Genomic DNA, 18,923 nt, shown 5'->3' with positions numbered 1-18,923 from the left:
GCCCAATATGAATAAATATTTTAGGTGACATAATATGAACCATTGGCGTACACAATAACACATAATTACACTGTAACAAACGAATGAGCATTTCTAGGATTTCCTGGTGAAATGTTTAAAGGGGTTGTTCCAAGAGTTAAACTTCAGTGGGGTTCCGAGTGCTGATCATGAGAATAGAGGCTCTGCAGTGGTCAAGCATGTGTCTTGCTCCATTCATTCTTTATGGGACTGCTGGAGAATGCAGAGTGCAGCGCTCGCCTATCTCAGGTAAAGAGACGATTCTCAACATTGGTGGTAGTCTCAAATATCGGATCCGCACCCAAGTCACCTACCCCATGGATAGGAGATACATTTAGATCTTGGAACAGAAACCTGAAGTCAAACATGAGAAATAAGCATGTTACAACTCATGCGTCATATCGGATCCTCAGCGGCTTACTGTTGAAAGAGCCATGCTAATTACAATTGCTTGCAGAACGATGCATTTAAAAAAATAAAAATAAATGATGAAGAAAATGAACGCGTTGACACGTACGAGAACTGTTCCAGCTATTTAATTTACCATTCTTAACACAAATACAGTCTATACCTTTGTTTACTTAAGATTTTCTCCAACTTGGCATCTTCCTCTGTCTGAAGACCATGTGCAGACGTCAGGGGACATACAGATGCTAAGTACTGCACAAGTGGAACATGCTGGCCCGGCCGGTATAATCTTCCTTTGCCTTGGCTGTAAAGCCATTCTGCTTTCAAGCTACAATGACATCAAGAGAAGTAGTTAATACTTCCATAAAGCAACTGCCCCTATAAGTCAACATAAAACTGCCTAAAACACACTGGATCATCTGTTCTGTCAGATGTTCGCGGCATTGTGAAGCGGTAAGGAGTCAGTGTAAGTAAAAGTTTTTAGGAAAAATATAATAATAAAAGAGAGCATTTCATCAATCGGTGGGGTGCATCACATGAACTGTCTAGGCAAGTTAGCAGCAAAACTGCATCACATGATCCTTTTAAGAGCTATTCACTATCGGGGTGGGAACATGCGATACACCATGTGACCCCACAGAACCAGGAAGAGCCTTCTTCTCAACTCCTTATTTGGGGACTGTTTAGTGGAAACAATTCATTCACACACTAGCGGCACGGAGATCCAGCCGCCTGATCTGGCAGAGATTGCCGGGAATTGGCCGGACACAAACCGCAGCATGCAGCAGTTTTTGTCAGGCTGATTTTCATCATTTTTGACAGAATGTAGCCGGATCTCTGCCGTACCCCGTTACACTTAATGGGGCCAGCAGGCATTTTGGTTGCATCCGGCAGTGCCGGATCTGGAGAATTCTGGCAGTCTGTTCTGTGCCTGAACAACCTGCCGGAATATACGCCTCAGATGTGAAAGTAGCCCAACACTGTTTTTACACATAGGGGGAGATTTATCAAGACCGGCATATGGGTTGCACTGGTTTTGCTATCCCCTGCGCTGCCGGAGAATCCGCTTAATTGATGGCAAAACAGGCCTAGTCAGAAATCCTTTATTGAAATCTACGGCAGCTCAGAGCTGGCATAGATCTCTGCCTTCAAAACACACCAGAAAACTGGCGTAAAGGAAGATAAATGTGCCAGGCCCACTGATAGGCTCCCTTTTTGGAAAGTGGCGAGGGCGGCATAGAAAAACCACTTACAACAAAACTTCAGACTGGCATATAAAAAAATCACAAACATGGGGTAGAGAGATGATAAATACCCCCATAGTTTTTACTTTATTGTTTTTGCTGCATTTTTTAGACTTTTTTTTTTAAACATAAAAAAGACACCCGTTAAGGAATTTTGAAACCTAGTGACATAGTGCTGTGCATGAATGCATTTCTTGAATGTTTTTTTTTTTTTTTTTTTTTATCTCAGCATGGTCTGCTGATTTTTTTTCTATCCATTTTCCCGTACTATTTCTCTATAGGGGAATGCTTTTTTTACTGCCAAAAACCAGAAAAATCTGAATTGGGTGTAAATGAAGTGGTTGTCTTGTTAAGATGACCACTGTCAATATGCCCATCACACAGGGGTTCACTGCTCTAGGAGTCAGAATGAAGAGTCTCTTTGCAACCCCCATTCTGGAGCACTTGAACGGGATGGTCATTCAAGCATGCCTTTCAAATGGCAAAAATCAGCTGTATGCTAGGGGGGCCAGGAGCAGGACCCAGGGGATCAGCTATTCTCCCCAAAGGTAGCTTTTCTAAAGGGGTTGGTTTCTTCTGAGAAAACTTCTTTAGGGCACTTCACTGCACTCAACAGTTCTCCATGCTTCATTTAGGTAGCAAGTGACCAAACATCCGTGGCATCCTCTTCTTTAATAGGCAAAATGGGCCTACTAACTGCTAGACACATACCTTCTTTATACTTATTTAACCTAACTTTTTTAAAGGGGTATCCTGGTTGGTAAAAATTATCCCCTATCCTACCGCTGGGACCTCCACGATTCATGAGAACGGGAAACCCGTACCCCTGCAATAACCAAAGCAGAGCGTTCTCATGATCGGTGGGGGTCCTTCCACTGATCAAATTGTTATCCCCTATCCTGTAGATATACCGACTGGAATACCACTTTAAGTATAAGAGTAATAGATAGTCAGTTACATAATGTAAGTAGTATTTTACCTTTCCTTTTGTGAAACTATATATCCATCTAAGACTTTAAGGTTCAAGCACCAGCTGACAATATAAGGTCTGTAGTCAAAACCAGGTATAGATGGAGTGGCCATCACACAAGGATTGTTCATGATTGACAACTGTTCCAGATCAGAGAGACCTGCAAGGAAGGACACCTAGCAAAAAGCATAAAAGTATAAATGTTAACTAAAGGATCAGATCAAGATTTCTTTCCATAGAGAGAAAGGATTGCTTTTATTTTATAAGCTATAGATAATTGATTTTTGATCTCTGGTGTGAAATGATGCATGCTTCATACTGTTAAATCAGCCAAAGCAAAGTTCATGGCGTGTGACTGATTGATGGGATCAAGTATTTTGCCTATACTCAGGAAATACCAAGTCTAAAAAATGCTAACAATTTTTAACAGGTAGTCATGTCTTGGAACATAATAGTTATTCTAGAGAAGCAACATTCCAGCAAAACCAGTTCTATTCTCCGTCTAAAAACAAATGGAAAAAAATAAACTTTAAAGGAGTTGTCTCACTTCAGCAAATGGCATTCATCACGTAGACAAAGTTAAAGGGGTTATCCAAGACTATAAAATGCTCCCCCATATGCCATACCCCTCACATTGAATATACTTACACCGCTCCCTGTGCCCGCTCCTGGTCCCTGCACCACCACTGCTGCTTCTCCCCGTGCGTGGATGAAAACATCTAGTGTCGGGGGGGAGCAGCCAATGGCAGGCGGGGAAGAGGAAAAGCTTCCCTAGTATCGCGGGCGACGCTAGGGAGGCTCGTCCCCGTCTGCCATTGGCTGCCCCCCCCCCCCCCCCCACCTTCGACACTGGATGTTTTAATCCGCGCACGGGGAGAAGCAGCAGTGGCGGTGCGGGGACCAGGAGCGGCACAGGAAGCGGGCAGGTAAGTAAGCCCAGCATATGGGGGAGCATTTTATAGTCTTGGATAACCCCTTTAATAAAAGGCACTTACTAATGTATTGTGATTGTCCAGACTCCACATTGCTTCCTTTGCTGACTGGATTCATTTTTCCATCACATTATACACTGCAGAGTATATACATGCGGCTGGGATGGAAGCTGCTGTGCGTGCATGCATGACTATGTGCGCTCACACAGTCCCGGCCACCAGAGAGGTTAACCCTTTTTCCTATAGTGTGCAAGCACGGCCACTGCTGCTGCATTGTCTACATGATAAATGCCATTGGCTGACCTGAGACAATCTCTTTTTTGCAGCTCTTTACACTTTTTTTTTTTTTTTTTTTTACTTTCAGTAGCAGCGTGTTGTACTTTTTTTTTTTTTTTTTTTTTTTTTAAACAAGTCATACTCATTTGCTCACCTGCTGATCTGTTCAGTGATCTTCCGGGCCCTCGCTTCGAAAACTTCCAGATGGACGGGATCACTTGTGCCACTGTAGTCAATGACTAGCCTCCGTGGTGATGTACCCAAGGGGCACATCCAACTGATGCCAGTCACTGGCTGCAGCAGCAAACATGACTGTCTGGAAAGCCACTGAATGGAGCCAGGAAGCCAGAACAGAGTCACAGGGAGCATGAATTTTACAACAGGTGCAACATGTTGCTTAAAGAGTAACTAAACCTTTATAACAGTTTTTAATATGATGTCCCTAATAAAACCATTTCTAATGTACTTTATTTATTAATTTTGTATTTTTATTATACTTCCCTAAAGCGCACCATTCAGTTCTCTGTACATGGCTGACAGCTCAGCAGTGTATGGAGTACGGAGTGTGAAATTTTATAAATGGTGCCGCAGCAGCGCTGTGAGTACAGGCAGGAGAGCATACTGCTGCTCCTGCCGTGCTCCTCGGAGGATTACAAACTACTGGCATAGCACATGCGTAACCCTGTACCCATGTACTATGCTAGGATTAGCTGAGCGGAACGGGCTCCTGCCTGCTTCACTAAGCTAAGAGCTGACATGCAGTACTCTTAGCTTAGTGGAGCAGGCAGAAGCCGGAGCTGCTCAGAATATGTGCTAGACATATTCGGAGTCCATTAGAGCTATGCCCAAAATATACCTTTTCTACGGTGAATAAAAAGACTTACCTCATTCAGGTCTCTGATTTCATTCTCCGCAAGTGACAATATGGACAAATTCTGCGGAAGGCTGGTGGAGGCTGTGCGCAAAGTGGTGATGCTGTTACCGTGCAGGAGAAGGGTCTGTAGAAGAAGAAACAGTTCACGTGATTGACTAAACTAATACTATACACCAGGGCTGGCCAACCAGCAGCTCTCCAAATGTTGTAAAACTACAATTCCCACCATGCCCTGCTATAGGCTGATAGCTGTAGGCTGTCTGGGCATGATGGGACTTGTAGTTTTGCAACAGCTGGAGGGCCGCAGGTTGGCCACCCCTGCTATAAACATAAAGGTCACAAAACCATCTCATTTGGATGCAACCACGGAGGTAAGGCAAAGCAATGGGCGGAATGATATACTTCTACGCATGGAAAATCAGTCATTGATTTATTTTTTATTGTTTGGTTACCAACATCATTTACACAAAGTAATACGTGCAATTTATTATAAAATCTGCCATCACTAGCTGAAATGACGCCGCCAAGGACTGCAGAATTACTCAACAGCAGAAGTTCTTCTTCCCGGTGGCTTTCCAATAGAGGCTGTCATTGGCAGGAGAACACCCTCTATAACAGAGATGGCCAACCTGAGGCTCTCCGGCTGTTGCAAAACTACAACACCCAGTATGCCCACACTACCTACAACAAGGCAAGGTTGGAGTTGTAGTTTTACAACAGCTGGAGAGCCGAAGGTTGGCCGTCCCTGCTCTATAATGTCTGTTTGCCCTAAAAGAACATATAAAAAGGGGTTGTACTTAATTTCTATGTGGTAAAACGGATTTCCTTACCTTGAGACACAATAACTTGGAGAGATCGCCGATCTGAGATATGTTATTGTCTGATAAATCCAGATGCTGCAGGGACGTGCAATTGTTTATCTGATCAATAACCTGGAGGAAGATAACACAATGACAGAGAAATTGTTATAATGGCCAGCACAGATCTTCACAGTTCTGCCATGTACCATCTAACATTATGTCAGTTGCTCCTTAGTAGCAGACTACAAACCGCCACTCCATCTGTATAATTACTGTTACTTCGGGGTGGGTCTGTTGCAAGAGACAAAGAAGCAACAGACAGAATTGGGGCTGGTTCTAAAAGCATTTTTGTCGCTGTTTATCATGCGTTTTCTGTGTGGAATCTGCGCCAAAGAACGACTCTAAAAAGCCCCCATTCGTTTCAGTGGGAGGCAGGACTTACGTTTTTTTTTTCCCAATCTAAAAAAAAACTGCGTGGAAAAAGAAGTAGCAATAGAAGAATCCGCACTGATTCTCCTATTCAAATGAACCGCAAGCAAGCTAAAAAAAAACAAACAAAAAAACGACAACAACCACACCAAAACCACGCTGAAAATCATTCATTTATTTTGTCAGTGAGTTTTCAAAATCTGTTGTGTGAACAACCCCTTATAGTAGAAGACCTGATTGCCCTTCTCTTTTACTTGCAAGTTTTAACTAGAGTTGAGCGAACACCTGGATGTTCGGGTTCGAGAAGTTCGGCCGAACTTCCCGAAAATGTTCGGGTTCGGGATCCGAACCCGATCCGAACTTCGTCCCGAACCCGAACCCCATTGAAGTCAATGGGGACCCAAACTTTTCGGCACTAAAAAGGCTGTAAAACAGCCCAGGAAAGGGCTAGAGGGCTGCAAAAGGCAGCAACATGTAGGTAAATCCCCTGCAAACAAATGTGGATAGGGAAATGAATTAAAATAAAAATTAAATAAATAAAAATTAACCAAAATCAATTGGAGAGAGGTTCCATAGCAGAGAATCTGGCTTCCCGTCACCCACCACTGGAACAGTCCATTCTCAGATATTTAGGCCCCGGAACCCAGGCAGAGGAGAGAGGTCCCGTAACAGACAATCTGGCTTCATGTCAGCAGAGAATCAGTCTTCATGTCATAGCAGAGAATCAGGCTTCACGTCAGCCACCACTGCAACAGTCCATTGGCATATATTTAGGCCCAGCACACAGGCAGAGGAGAGAGGTCCCGTAACAGACAATCTGGCTTCATGTCAGCAGAGAATTAGTCTGCATGTCATAGCAGAGAATGAGGCTTCACGTCACCCACCACTGCAACAGTCCATTGGCATATATTTAGGCCCAGCACACACACAGGCAGAGGAGAGAGGTCCCGTAACAGAGGATCTGGCTTCATGTCAGCAGAGAATTAGTCATATGTCATAGCAGAGAATGAGGCTTCACGTCACCCACCACTGCAACAGTCCATTGGCATATATTTAGGCCCAGCACACAGGCAGAGGAGAGAGGTCCCGTAACAGACAATCTGGCTTCATGTCAGTAGAGAATCAGTCTGCATGTCATAGCAGAGAATCAGGCTTCACGTCACCCACCACTGCAACAGTCCATTTTCATAAGTTTAGGCCCAGCACCCAGGCAGAGGAGAGAGGTCCCGTAACAGACAATCTGGCTTCATGTCAGCAGAGAATTAGTCTGCATGTCATAGCAGAGAATCAGGCTTCACGTCAGCCACTACTGTAACAGTCCATTGGCATATATTTAGGCCCAGCACACAGGCAGAGGAGAGAGGTCCCGTAACAGAGGATCTGGCTTCATGTCAGCAGAGAATTAGTCTGCATGTCATAGCAGAGAATGAGGCTTCACGTCACCCACCACTGCAACAGTCCATTGGCATATATTTAGGCCCAGCACCCAGGCAGAGGAGAGAGGTCCCTTAACAGACAATCTGGCTTCAAGTCAGCAGAGAATCAGTCTTCATATCATAGCAGAGAATCAGGCTTCACGTCACCCACCACTGTAAGAGTCCATTTTCATAAATTTAGGCCCAGCACCCAGGCAGAGGAGAGAGGTCCCGTAACAGAGGATCTGGCTTCATGTCAGCAGAGAATCAGTCTGCATGTCATAGCAGAGAATCAGGCTTCACGTCACCCAACATTGGAACAGTCCATTGGCATATATTTAGGCCCCGGCACCCAGACAGAGGAGAGGTTCATTCAACTTTGGGTAGCCTCGCAATATAATGGTAAAATGAAAATAAAAATAGGATTGAATGAGGAAGTGCCCTGGAGTCCAATAATATATGGTTAAGGGGAGGTAGTTAATGTCTAATCTGGACAAGGGACGGACAGATCCTGTGGGATCCATGCCTGGTTCATTTTTATGAACGTCAGCTTGTCCACATTGGCTGTAGACAGGCGGCTGCGTTTGTCTGTAATGACGCCCCCTGCTGTGCTGAATACACGTTCAGACAAAACGCTGGCCGCCGGGCAGGCCAGCACCTCCAAGGCTCTGATATAGCAGAAACCACTAAATTATGAAATTGCTAAATTGGGAATTGTATTTCAACCCAGAACAAAAAATGTGCTTTGACGGACACTAAATAACTTTCCCAGCCACAACAGTACAGCGGTAACGAGAGATTTAGCGGGATATAAATTTGAGGCCTAGTATTTAGGCGCTGGGTGACCGGTATGGATTTAGTGACAGAATTAGACTTGGAAATGCACAGTAGTGTGTGTGTGAAGTTATTCTGAATGACCCTATGTGCACCTTGAATATTATATACCCTTTTAGGGATAGATTTCAAATAGCTCTGATATAGCAGAAACCACTAAATTATGAAATTGCTAAATTGGGAATTGTATTTCAACCCAGAACAAAAAATGTGCTTTGACGGACACTAAATAACTTTCCCAGCCACAACAGGACAGCGGTAACGAGAGATTTAGCGGGATATAAATTTGAGGCCTAGTATTTAGGCGCTGGGTGACCGGTATGGATTTAGTGACAGAATTAGACTTGGAAATGCACAGTAGCGTGTGTGTGAAGTTATTCTGAATGACCCTATGTGCACCTTGAATATTATATACCCTTTTAGGGATATATTTCAAATAGCTCTGATATAGCAGAAACCACTAAATTATGAAATTGCTTAATTGGGAATTGTATTTCAACCCTGAACAAAAAATGTGCTTTGACGGACACTAAATAACTTGCCCAGCCACAACAGGACAGCGGTAACGACAGATTTAGCGGGATATAAATTTGAGGCCTAGTATTTAGGCGCTTGGTGACCAGTATGGATTTAGTGACAGAATTAGACTGGGATATGGCCAAAAAATAACCACACTATTGCTGGTTAAATGCACTTGGCGACGGGCGCAGCTTGCCCCTGATGTAGTATATGGCCAAAAAATGAACAGACTATTGCTGGTTAAATGCACTTGGTGTCACAGCTTGACGAACCACACTACTGAGGGTTAAATGCACTTGGTGACGGGCGCAGCTTGCCCCTGATGTAGTATATGGCCAAAAAATGAACAGACTATTGCTGGTTAAATGCACTTGGTGACGGGCGCAGCTTGCCCCTGATTTAGTATATGGCCAAAAAATGAACAGACTATTGCTGGTTAAATGCACTTGGTGTGATAGCTTGACCAACCACACTACTGAGGGTTAAATGCACTTGGTGACGGGCGCAGCTTGCCCCTGATGTAGTATATGGCCAAAAAATGAACAGACTATTGCTGGTTAAATGCACTTGGTGTCACAGCTTGACCAACCACACTACTGAGGGTTAAATGTACTTGGTGACGGGCGCAGCTTGCCCCTGATTTAGTATATGGCCAAAAAATGAACAGACTATTGCTGGTTAAATGCACTTGGTGTGATAGCTTGACCAACCACACTACTGAGGGTTAAATGCACTTGGTGACGGGCGCAGCTTGCCCCTGATGTAGTATATGGCCAAAAAATAAACAGACTATTGCTGGTTAAATGCACTTGGTGTGACAGCTTCACCCTGATGTAGGCTTTAGCCAAAAAACAACCACACCATTGAGGGTTAAATGCACTTGGTGACAGGCGCAGCTTGCCCCTGATGTAGTATATGGCCAAAAAATAAACAGACTATTGCTGGTTAAATGCACTTGGTGTGACAGCTTCACCCTGATGTAGGCTTTAGCCAAAAAACAACCACACCATTGAGGGTTAAATGCACTTGGTCGCAGCTTGTGCTGGCGCACCACAAGACGCAAAATGGCCGCCGATCACCCCAGAAAAATGTGACTGACAAACGGTCTGGGCAGCCTAAAAACAGTGAGCAATTGAGTATCAGCAGCTCAATGACCCACAGCTGCAGATCGATCAGTTAATCAAGTCCTTTGGAGGAGTTAATCTGCCTAATCTCGCCCTACTGTCGCAGCCGCAACCTCTCCCTACGCTAATCAGAGCAGAGTGACGGGCGGCGCTATGTGACTCCAGCTTAAATAGAGGCTGGGTCACATGGTGCTCTGGCCAATCACAGCCATGTGACGGCCTCTTGGGGCAAGTAGTATGACGCTTGTTGATTGGCTGAAAGCGTCACAAAAGCGCCAAGAAAGCGACGAACACCGAACCCGAACTTTTACGAAAATGTCCGGGTTCGGGTCCGTGTCATGGACACCCCAAAATTCGGTACGAACCCGAACTATACAGTTCGAGTTCGCTCATCCCTAGTTTTAACTCTTAAACTCTTTTAGGTGTTCCCAATGAAAGTTTAGGGAATGAAAATCTGAAATAAATCCGCTGCAAAATCTGCATGCAGATTTGTCATGGGATTTGTTGCAGACGTGCAGCAGATTCCACCATATGCTGTGCAAAAGGTAAAATTCACAGTGAAAAGTCCACAAAATAAATCGACATGCTGCAGATTTCAAATCCACACGGCAGGCAAGTTTCTGCATAGATTTTGCAGTGATTTTTCCGCAATGTCTGGATGAGATTTGATAGAACCCTATCCACTTTGCTAATACTGTAATATGCTGAGGATTTATCACCCACAAAATCCAGGTGGAAAATCTGCTCTGTGAGAACATACCCCCTCACGGATGCACACTCTCTAACTGTTAGCGTCCATTCACACGTCCGCAAGTGTTTTGAGGTCCGCAAATTGCAGATCCGCAAGACACGGGCACCGGCCATGAGCGTTCCACATTTTGCAGACCGCCCATGGCTGGCACTATGACAGAGCATGTCCTAATAGGCATTTCTATCTTTTCTGCGGGGCCTACATCCATTATATATTCAGTTACTTGCATTTCTTGTATGTACCTTACCTTTAAATTGTTCCCTGCAAGGTTCAGCCATTCCAAATGCACCAGGTCTTTGAGTCCTTCCACATATCCTATACTGTTGTGAGGTAGATTTAGTACTCGCAAATGGACCAATTTTGAAACTCCCATCATCCGAACAAGACGGTTATTGGCTACGGAGAGCTGAAATAAGATGGAGACAAATGAATAGGTATCAGTATGCCTGCCTTACCAGAGCATATAGTAGGTTGTAGTGAAAATCTTTATTAATCTTTAGGGGGACAGATGGGACATATTTTATTCCACGCAACGTGTGTCATGTTGATTTGGCCACATATTTCATCCTTTGCAAAGCGAAAAAAATATTTCATTTAAATTACCATGGATACTTTTAATGCATCTTAAAGGGGAACTAAACCCTAAAAAACATAAATAACTTGCATACATTTAATCCATAGAGCACACACAGCTATATCTACAAGGTGATCCCCAGACTGCTGCCACAAGCAGTTTAGGAGACATCTTGCAGACAAAGAACTTTTCTTTCCCCCAGTGTTCTCCATCTTCGGCACAGAATGGCTAGTTGAATGTGCCTGATGTCTCACACTGAACAGAAAGTTCAGGAGAGGTGTGGGGCTCAACAGCACTGAAATGCAGATCAAACTGTTAGAGGAGTTCCTGTCCTTGGTCCCCACAGCCGCTTTCTCTCTCACTCCGCTAAATCCTATCCTCTGCCTCCCAGCCTTTTCAACTTGCTCAATCCGCTCCAGCCACCTTAATTGTATCGCATTTACCCACCGAGACAGAGCTCAGCAGTGCAGAGAGGTGGTGAAGGACCTGTGTCACAATGCGTGCAGAACTCCTGTGCTGTGTCTGTGAAAGGGTAGTGGTTTCCTCTATAACTTGTCAAATACTAGGAGTCGTAGTTCTTTCCTTATACTCATCCCCTGTAATGTCTTCTGATAGCCCATAATAACATCCTAGAAATGCTGGGAGTTCTAGTTCTCCCTCCCTCTATAATGTCCACTGATGGCCCATATTAACAGTATAAACATGCTGGGAGTTGTAGTTATCTCCTCCTATACCCCTTTCCCTATAATGTCCACTGATGCCCTATATTAACAGTATAAGGCCTCATACACACGACCGTTGTTTCATTCCGTTTCCATTGCTCCGTTTTTCGTTATTTTCTGTGGACCCATTGACTTTCAATGGGTCAGTTGAAAACTCGGCTAATGCACTGTTTGTCATCCGCATCCGTGAGTCCAGTCCGTCAAAAAAATATAACCTGTTCGCGGACCCATTCAAGTCATTGGGACCGTGAAAAAAACGCGGAGGCACACAAGATTGTCATCCGCGTCCGCTTTTTTCCTATCATTTGCATGGCAAACTTGACTTAGACTTTTTTTTACTTTCCTTCATGTCTGGTGATCCTCCAAAAATAAAGGAAGACACACGGAAACAAAAACTGAAACGGAACCCCATTTTGCGGAACGGAACACAACAACGGTCGTGTGCATAAGGCCTAAACAAGCTGAAAGTTGTAGTTCTCTCCTCTAATACCCGTCTGACTAAAATGTCCACTAATGCCCCATAGTATCAGCCTTACACAACTGAGTAATAATGACTAAAGAGGAAGATCTGATTTCTGACAGATGGGAAGGTTTCGGTCAGAACAGGCATTTTCTCTCACTGACTGTCACTACAAAACCTTTTCTGGGTTATACTTGTATATTTGAGTGGGGAGGTAGATCTAGTATCCTGAAGTCTACTACAGTATCATATGGTGGTAACCCAGCTTTCCCACGAACCTGAAAGGAAAATCTGCTTAGCTTCGACACTAGGAGTGATGAGGGGAGTCTGTCTTGGTAGATTTAGTATTCTCCAGTCTATTACAGTTCCACATGGTGTAACCAAATCTATTTTGTACTATTACTAACTAGGAGATTCCTTCCAACAAAAATGGCCACTCTCGCGGTGCGTGACAAAAGTTATGTAAACCCAGATGATGCTTCCTGCCTTACGTGTACCTGCAGGAGAGGGGGAGAGGACATGGCTGCAGCCTGAGACAACAATGCACTGCTTTCCTATTCTATTTCTTATGGGTTGCAATTGTGATATCTGACAAAACAAAAGCAAATAAAGACTCAAGGAGATTATATGATGTTGTGCTTTGTTGGTTGGCTTTTTTTGTGCTTGGCTTCGGGCTTTAGTTCCCCTTTAATTACTAACCTGTGTAAGATTTTTGCATTTCTCTAGGTGTTCCAATTTGATTATCTGATTCTTGTCCAAAATTAGTGTTCGAGTATCAGCTTCACATGGTAACGTGGGACTCAGCTTCTGCAGACCTTGGCCAGACAGATCCACTACAGTGAATGGAAGAACGAAATATCAGTAACAGCCTATGTGCATTAACAAGGACCGGTCACTTCTCCTGACTTTTAGTTAATACGGTACTTGTATTCCCCATGGCATAACGGTTCGGAAGTATCTCTTCATAGCCTTAGTGCTCCCCCAGCATCTGCTGAATGGGCCGATTTCCACATCCCTAATCCTTTGTTGCAATGGAGGATAAGCAGCTGCCAAAAATGCCTGGCATCCGCTCATCTCTATTACCCCATAGGAGCCAACACATTTGTAGAGTCAGGGTGGTCAGTGTCAGTGATACGAAGCATATGGCTGGCTCTACATGACCCCGTCCAGGGGACATTATTATCTCTTTGCAGGGGCTCCATGTAACTTGGTAAAACTCGAAATTACCAGAATTGCATTGTAATTCGTCTGTGGGGTGAAAAGCTGATGTCATAATGGCAAGAATTAAAGGGCTTTTTTAAGTGACCTCCAGATTGAAGTAATGTCATGAATATCAGATTGTCAGGGGTCTGAATCATGGAAGCCCCGCCAACCAGCTGTTTGAAGGGGTCGCGGTGCTCCAGTGAGCGCCGCGGCTTCCTTTAAGCTCGCCAAGCAAAACGCCGTACGTTGTATAGCTGCTGTGCTTGGTATTGCAGCCCAGGCCCATTCACATGAGCTGCTCCTAGGCCGATGAATGCGACGTCACTGGTCTAGGAAGAGGCCACAGCTGATCGGCGGGGTGCTGGGAGTCCGATATTGATGGTCAACTTGTGGACATGCGACATTGCAACTATAACAATAGAGAATGTGATTGTGATACCACTAACTGCAATTATAGCAGCGCGATATTGTGATTGTATTTCACTGTGTAGTCTTATGGCTCATGTATACAAGCAAATGTCACGTGTTACATTTATAAGGCCTCATGCACACGAACAGATTTGGTTTCCGTGTCCGTTCCGCTTTTTTTGCGAAGAGAATGCAGACCCATTCATTTCAATGGATCTGCAAAAAATGCGGACAGCACACCGTGTGCTATCTGCATCAGTATGTCTGTTCTGTAGCCCCGCAAAAAAATAGAACATGTCCTATTCTTGCCCGTTTTAAGCATTGTTACAATGGATCTGCCAAAAAAACAAACGGATGGCATCCGTTTTTTTTTTGCGGATCCGCAAAACACATACGGTCGTGTGCATGTAGCCTAATGGACAGCCCCCAGAGAAAACTGAACCATTAAAGTCAGACGAGGACCACTACAGTGGAGTAAAAAAAAGAATTATGCACATGTCATATCAGCGCCATATTTTGCAACTTTTCACTTCTCTCACAGGTTTTTAAAAGTGGCACTAGTGGGCGGTGCTTAGCAGGAGGGGCGTGGCCTCTTGCACCCTGACAGATTTACTAACATTTTTGACAGAAATCGGCATAGATGACAGTTCAAATCTAGGCGAGCTAGGAGTTCAATTTCTGGTGCATGCACTCAGGGACGGATTGGCCATAGACCTTACAGGGAAATCTCCCGGTGGGGCGATGCCCAGGGGCCGCCTGAGCCCTCCTCACGGCCGGCCAATGGAAGATTTTGGTGATGTATTTTATGCTGCTGGCGGCAGTATTTTATGATAGACTGTGGTATTTGGCTCTGCCATATTGGTATAATGTGCCACAATATGGTATTGCTGGCCCTGCCTTCCATCAATTTGGACCCGACTACAAAACGGGGCCACTTTTAGTATTTTTTCCAGGGCCACTTTATTACCTATCCTCAGGGCAGGTCAATATCCGATAGGCGGGGGGCCCACCCACAACAGCAGGGTGAAGAGGCTGCGTCTCCCTCCTAGCGGTGATGCAGTGTAATTAAAGCTGTTAATCCCATTCCCTTGAATGCTAGAGGAAGGTATAATTACACTGCACCACCCCTACAAGCCAGACGGCAGGTAGACACTGAATTCCCATTGTGTAATATTGGGGTGCAAGCTGCGCCATTCTTCCTGATCCTATGATGAACCCCTGAGAATGTGAACAGAGCCCTATCTGAGCACTACCACTATGGGGTTATTTCACAGGACAGAAGGAGCATCTACTGGACAAGTGACATGTTCCAGGAGGCAATACAAAGATATGGCGGACAGAAAATGTACTAAATATCTATGCATCAGGCTTGGTCCCCGCCTCTCCCTGTCAGTTTAACCGTCACATTAACCCCGAGCATGAATGCCGGGAAACGTAGTCCGGTCACAGCCAAAAGCATTCAACTGGAGAACTGGAAAAACCACAACTCCCATGACCCCTCGCGGCAGCCCCGAGCCCGCTATTGTCCCCGCGTCAAAACATTCGTGAATACGGCGAGTATAGTGCAGAGCAGCGGTACCACACACACATATCCTGCAGGGGATCCCGCTGCCGCCAGCATTTCATTTACCTAACCCGTTAGCAGACTCTCCCGGAGACGAAGTCACCTCCTCCCCAGCCATGTTACACGCAGCTTCTCAGCTCCCCGGCAACCAAAAAGTGTCACTGCATCACTTCCGTACCACCAACTGCGCCTGCGCGCTGTACTCCACCTTGTGGATGATCACGGAACTGCATATGGCAGTACTTACACAAATCACATATTGATTTGTGGATAAAATGATAAACACCAGTAAATACACAGCAATTTTGCATTGGTGTTGGTTCCCCGACTCTTTTTTTTTTTTTTTTGTGGCGTCTTTTTCTAAATAGCTGTGTGAACTGCATTTGTTTTCTGGTGTCTTTTTCACTATCACGGGTGCACAACCTGCAGTCCAGGGGCCACTTGAAATCCTCGATACCTCTATGTGTGGCCCCAGCCAACTGGTAGCAGACATGTATGTCTATGTCTTGTGGCTGCTCACATGTATCTTTCATGTATTCTCTCATTAGATGGGAGTACTAGAAGTGTACCTAGACATTTATACTATACACTGTATGTTCAATATGCCATAAGTTTTATTTTGGGCCCTCGGTAATTGTTCCGGCTGACAATGTGGCCCCCAACCAGAAAATGTTGTGCACCCCTGCACTATAAGAAAAGTTATATAGAATGCCCTAAAACAACACCAGTAACAAGAATAACAAATAATGCTCAGGTCCTGCAGTTTATATTTCCTATAGACACTGAGCTATAATTGGAGCAGAAGTTTTTAATGCAAAAAAAAAAAACTGCTGGTGCAAAAAAATGCTACTAAAAGCATGAAACTTGCACTGGCATTTTTTTTATTAAAAAAAGATAGCATGCATTTCACGTCTTTCTTCCCTGCTTGCCACCTTTCAGCTTGCATGTCATCAGCAGCACATCTCTGGTTTAGGCCTCATGCACAAGACCGTTGTGCCATTTTTTTTTCGTGGACTCATTGACTTTCAATGGGTCCGTGGAAAAATCGGAAAATGCACCGTTTTGCAGCCGCATCCGTGCATCCTGTCCGTCAACAAATTATAACCTGTCATATTTTTTTGACGGACAACGGTTCACGGACTCATTCAAGTCAATGGGTCCGTGAAAAAACAGGGATGCACACAAGATTGGCATCCATGGCCGTAGGTTGCTTTCATACAGACGGATCCGAAGATCCGTCTGCATAAAAGCTTTTTCAGATCTAAGTTTTCACTTCGTGAAAACTCATATCAGACAGTATATTCTAACACAGAGGCGTTCCCATGGTGATGGGGACGCTTCTAGTTAGAATATACTACAAACTGTGTACAAGACTGCCCCCTGCCGCCTGGCAGCCCCGGATCTCTTATAGGGGGCTGTGATACGCACAATTAACCCCTCAGGTGCCGCACCTGAAGGGGTTAATTGTGCGTATCATAGCCCCCTATAAGAGATCCGGGGCTGCCAGGCAGCAGGGGGCAGACCCCCTCTCTCCCCAGTTTAAATTTCATTGGTGGCCAGTGCCACCCCCCTTCCTCCCTCTATTGTAATAATTCATTGGTGGCACAGTGTGTGTAAACTGGGACTCCGATCGGAACTCCGCTGCGACCAATGATCGGGGAAGGGGGGGGGGGGGGGGGGGGGGGGGGAGATGGGAGGCCGCACACTGGGCACCAATGTTGTTAATGCTATATAGGGAGGGGGGGGGCCGATGGGGGGGCGCACACTGTGCCACCAACGAATTATTGCAATAGAGGGAGGAAGGGGGGGGGGGGGCCGCACACTGTGCCACCAACCTATTGCCTCCTGCTGCCTGGCAGCCCTGATCTCTTACAGGGGGATATGATATGTACAATTAACCCCTTCAGGTGCGGCACCTGAGGGGTTAATTGTGCTGATCACGGCCCCCTGTAAGAGATCGGGTGCTGCCAGGCAGCAGTCATGTACACAGTTTGTAGTATATTCTAACCTGAAGCGTCCCCATCACCATGGGAATGCCTCTGTGTTAGAATATACTGTTGGATATGAGTTTTCACGATGTACCTCATATCCGACAGTATATTCTAACAGAGGCGTTCCCATGGTGATGGGGACGCTTCAAGTTAAAATATACCATCGGATCGGAGAAAAGTCCGATCAGATGGTATAAAGGGACTCCAGACTTTACATTGAAAGTCAATGGGGGACGGATCCGTTTGCAATTGCACCATATTGTGTCAACGTCAAACGGATCCGTCCCCATTGACTTGCATTGTAATTCAGGACGGATCCGTTTGGCTCCGCACGGCCAGGCGGACACCAAAACAACTTTTTTTTTCATGTCCGTGGATCCGCCAAAAATCAAGGAAGACCCACGGACGAAAAACGGTCTGTACTTCGTATGCCTTCTGTTCAAAAATAGGACATGTTCTATCATTGTCTGCATAATGGACAAGGATAGTACGGTTATATCAGGGGCCAGCTGTTCTGTTCCGCAAAAAACAGAATGCACATTGACATCATCCGTATTTTTTGCGGACTGCAAGATACTGAAAAATCCATACGGTCGTGTGCAAGAGGCCAAAGGCTCAGGGTGGAGAGGAAACATTGCATGGACTCTTGTGAGGACTATGACTGCATGCTTGTACTACTGCGATATCTACTGGACTGGGAAGACTGGATGCATCCCTGGTGGAGAATAGATACCGAGGTATGGATGATGTATCCTCAGCATAGGTCATCAGCATCAGACTGGTGGGGGTCTGACTCCTAGCCCCCCCACAGATTAGTTGTCAGAAATGAGCCGTGGCTCTCCTGTGAGCAGTGTCCTCTTCAATGTTTACCTGCAGGCCGTCTCCATTGGGGGTGGGGGTGATTACACCTTCCTGGGAAGGACAGGCCCTTTAATTTCTCCAGAGAACGACAACACACAGCTACCTCTCCACCATGAACTTAGAATAAGTGGAGCTGCAATACCAGACACAACCTGTAGACCGAAGGGGCACTCTTGTTTTCTTAATAAAGTGAAGGGTACGACTGATACCCAGATACCAATCTTGTTTAGAGGAGAAAAATGTGGTCCAAGCAGGACTAAGGCCAAATGCACACGGCCGTGTTCCGCAGCAGAGAGCGGTCCGTGGTAACACGGCCTGGATTCCTGTTCAGAGCAGGAAGCGCACTGCGTCATAGCAACCAATGATACCGTGCGCTTCCTGCTCTGAACAGGAATCCAGGCAGTGTTACGACGGACCGCTCTCGGCTGCGGAACACGGCCGTGTGCATTCGGCCTAACACAGGATGATAGTATGCGAAGCCATAGTGTATGCCTCAGGCCCCATGCACACGGCCGTTGTTCACGGCCGTGTGCGGGCCGTGGAACC

At 45.4% G+C, this 18,923-nt stretch overlaps 1 protein-coding gene across 2 annotated transcripts in view; it reads right to left on the bottom strand.

Moving 5' to 3' along the window:
- CEP97 (centrosomal protein 97) overlaps positions 1 to 15,703 on the bottom strand; it is a 37,802-nt gene extending 22,099 nt beyond the window's left edge. Inside the window, exons 1-7 of one of the 2 annotated variants that reach the window (XM_044287472.1) lie at positions 15,592 to 15,703; positions 13,050 to 13,183; positions 10,842 to 11,000; positions 5,553 to 5,654; positions 4,733 to 4,846; positions 2,650 to 2,816; positions 590 to 754 (exon numbers count right to left, since the gene is read on the bottom strand). In XM_044287472.1, coding sequence (XP_044143407.1) covers positions 590 to 754; positions 2,650 to 2,816; positions 4,733 to 4,846; positions 5,553 to 5,654; positions 10,842 to 11,000; positions 13,050 to 13,183; positions 15,592 to 15,643 — 893 coding nt within the window. In that variant the 5' untranslated portion in view covers positions 15,644 to 15,703. The remainder of the gene's footprint in view (positions 1 to 589; positions 755 to 2,649; positions 2,817 to 4,732; positions 4,847 to 5,552; positions 5,655 to 10,841; positions 11,001 to 13,049; positions 13,184 to 15,591) is intronic. The other variant, XM_044287473.1, reaches the window with a different exon arrangement.
- Between the last annotated feature and the right edge of the window lie 3,220 nt (positions 15,704 to 18,923).

The sequence above is a fragment of the Bufo gargarizans genome, chromosome 3 (assembly GCF_014858855.1).
Source record: "Bufo gargarizans isolate SCDJY-AF-19 chromosome 3, ASM1485885v1, whole genome shotgun sequence".
NCBI lineage: Eukaryota > Metazoa > Chordata > Amphibia > Anura > Bufonidae > Bufo > Bufo gargarizans.
This window is presented reverse-complemented; position numbering and strand designations above follow the sequence as displayed.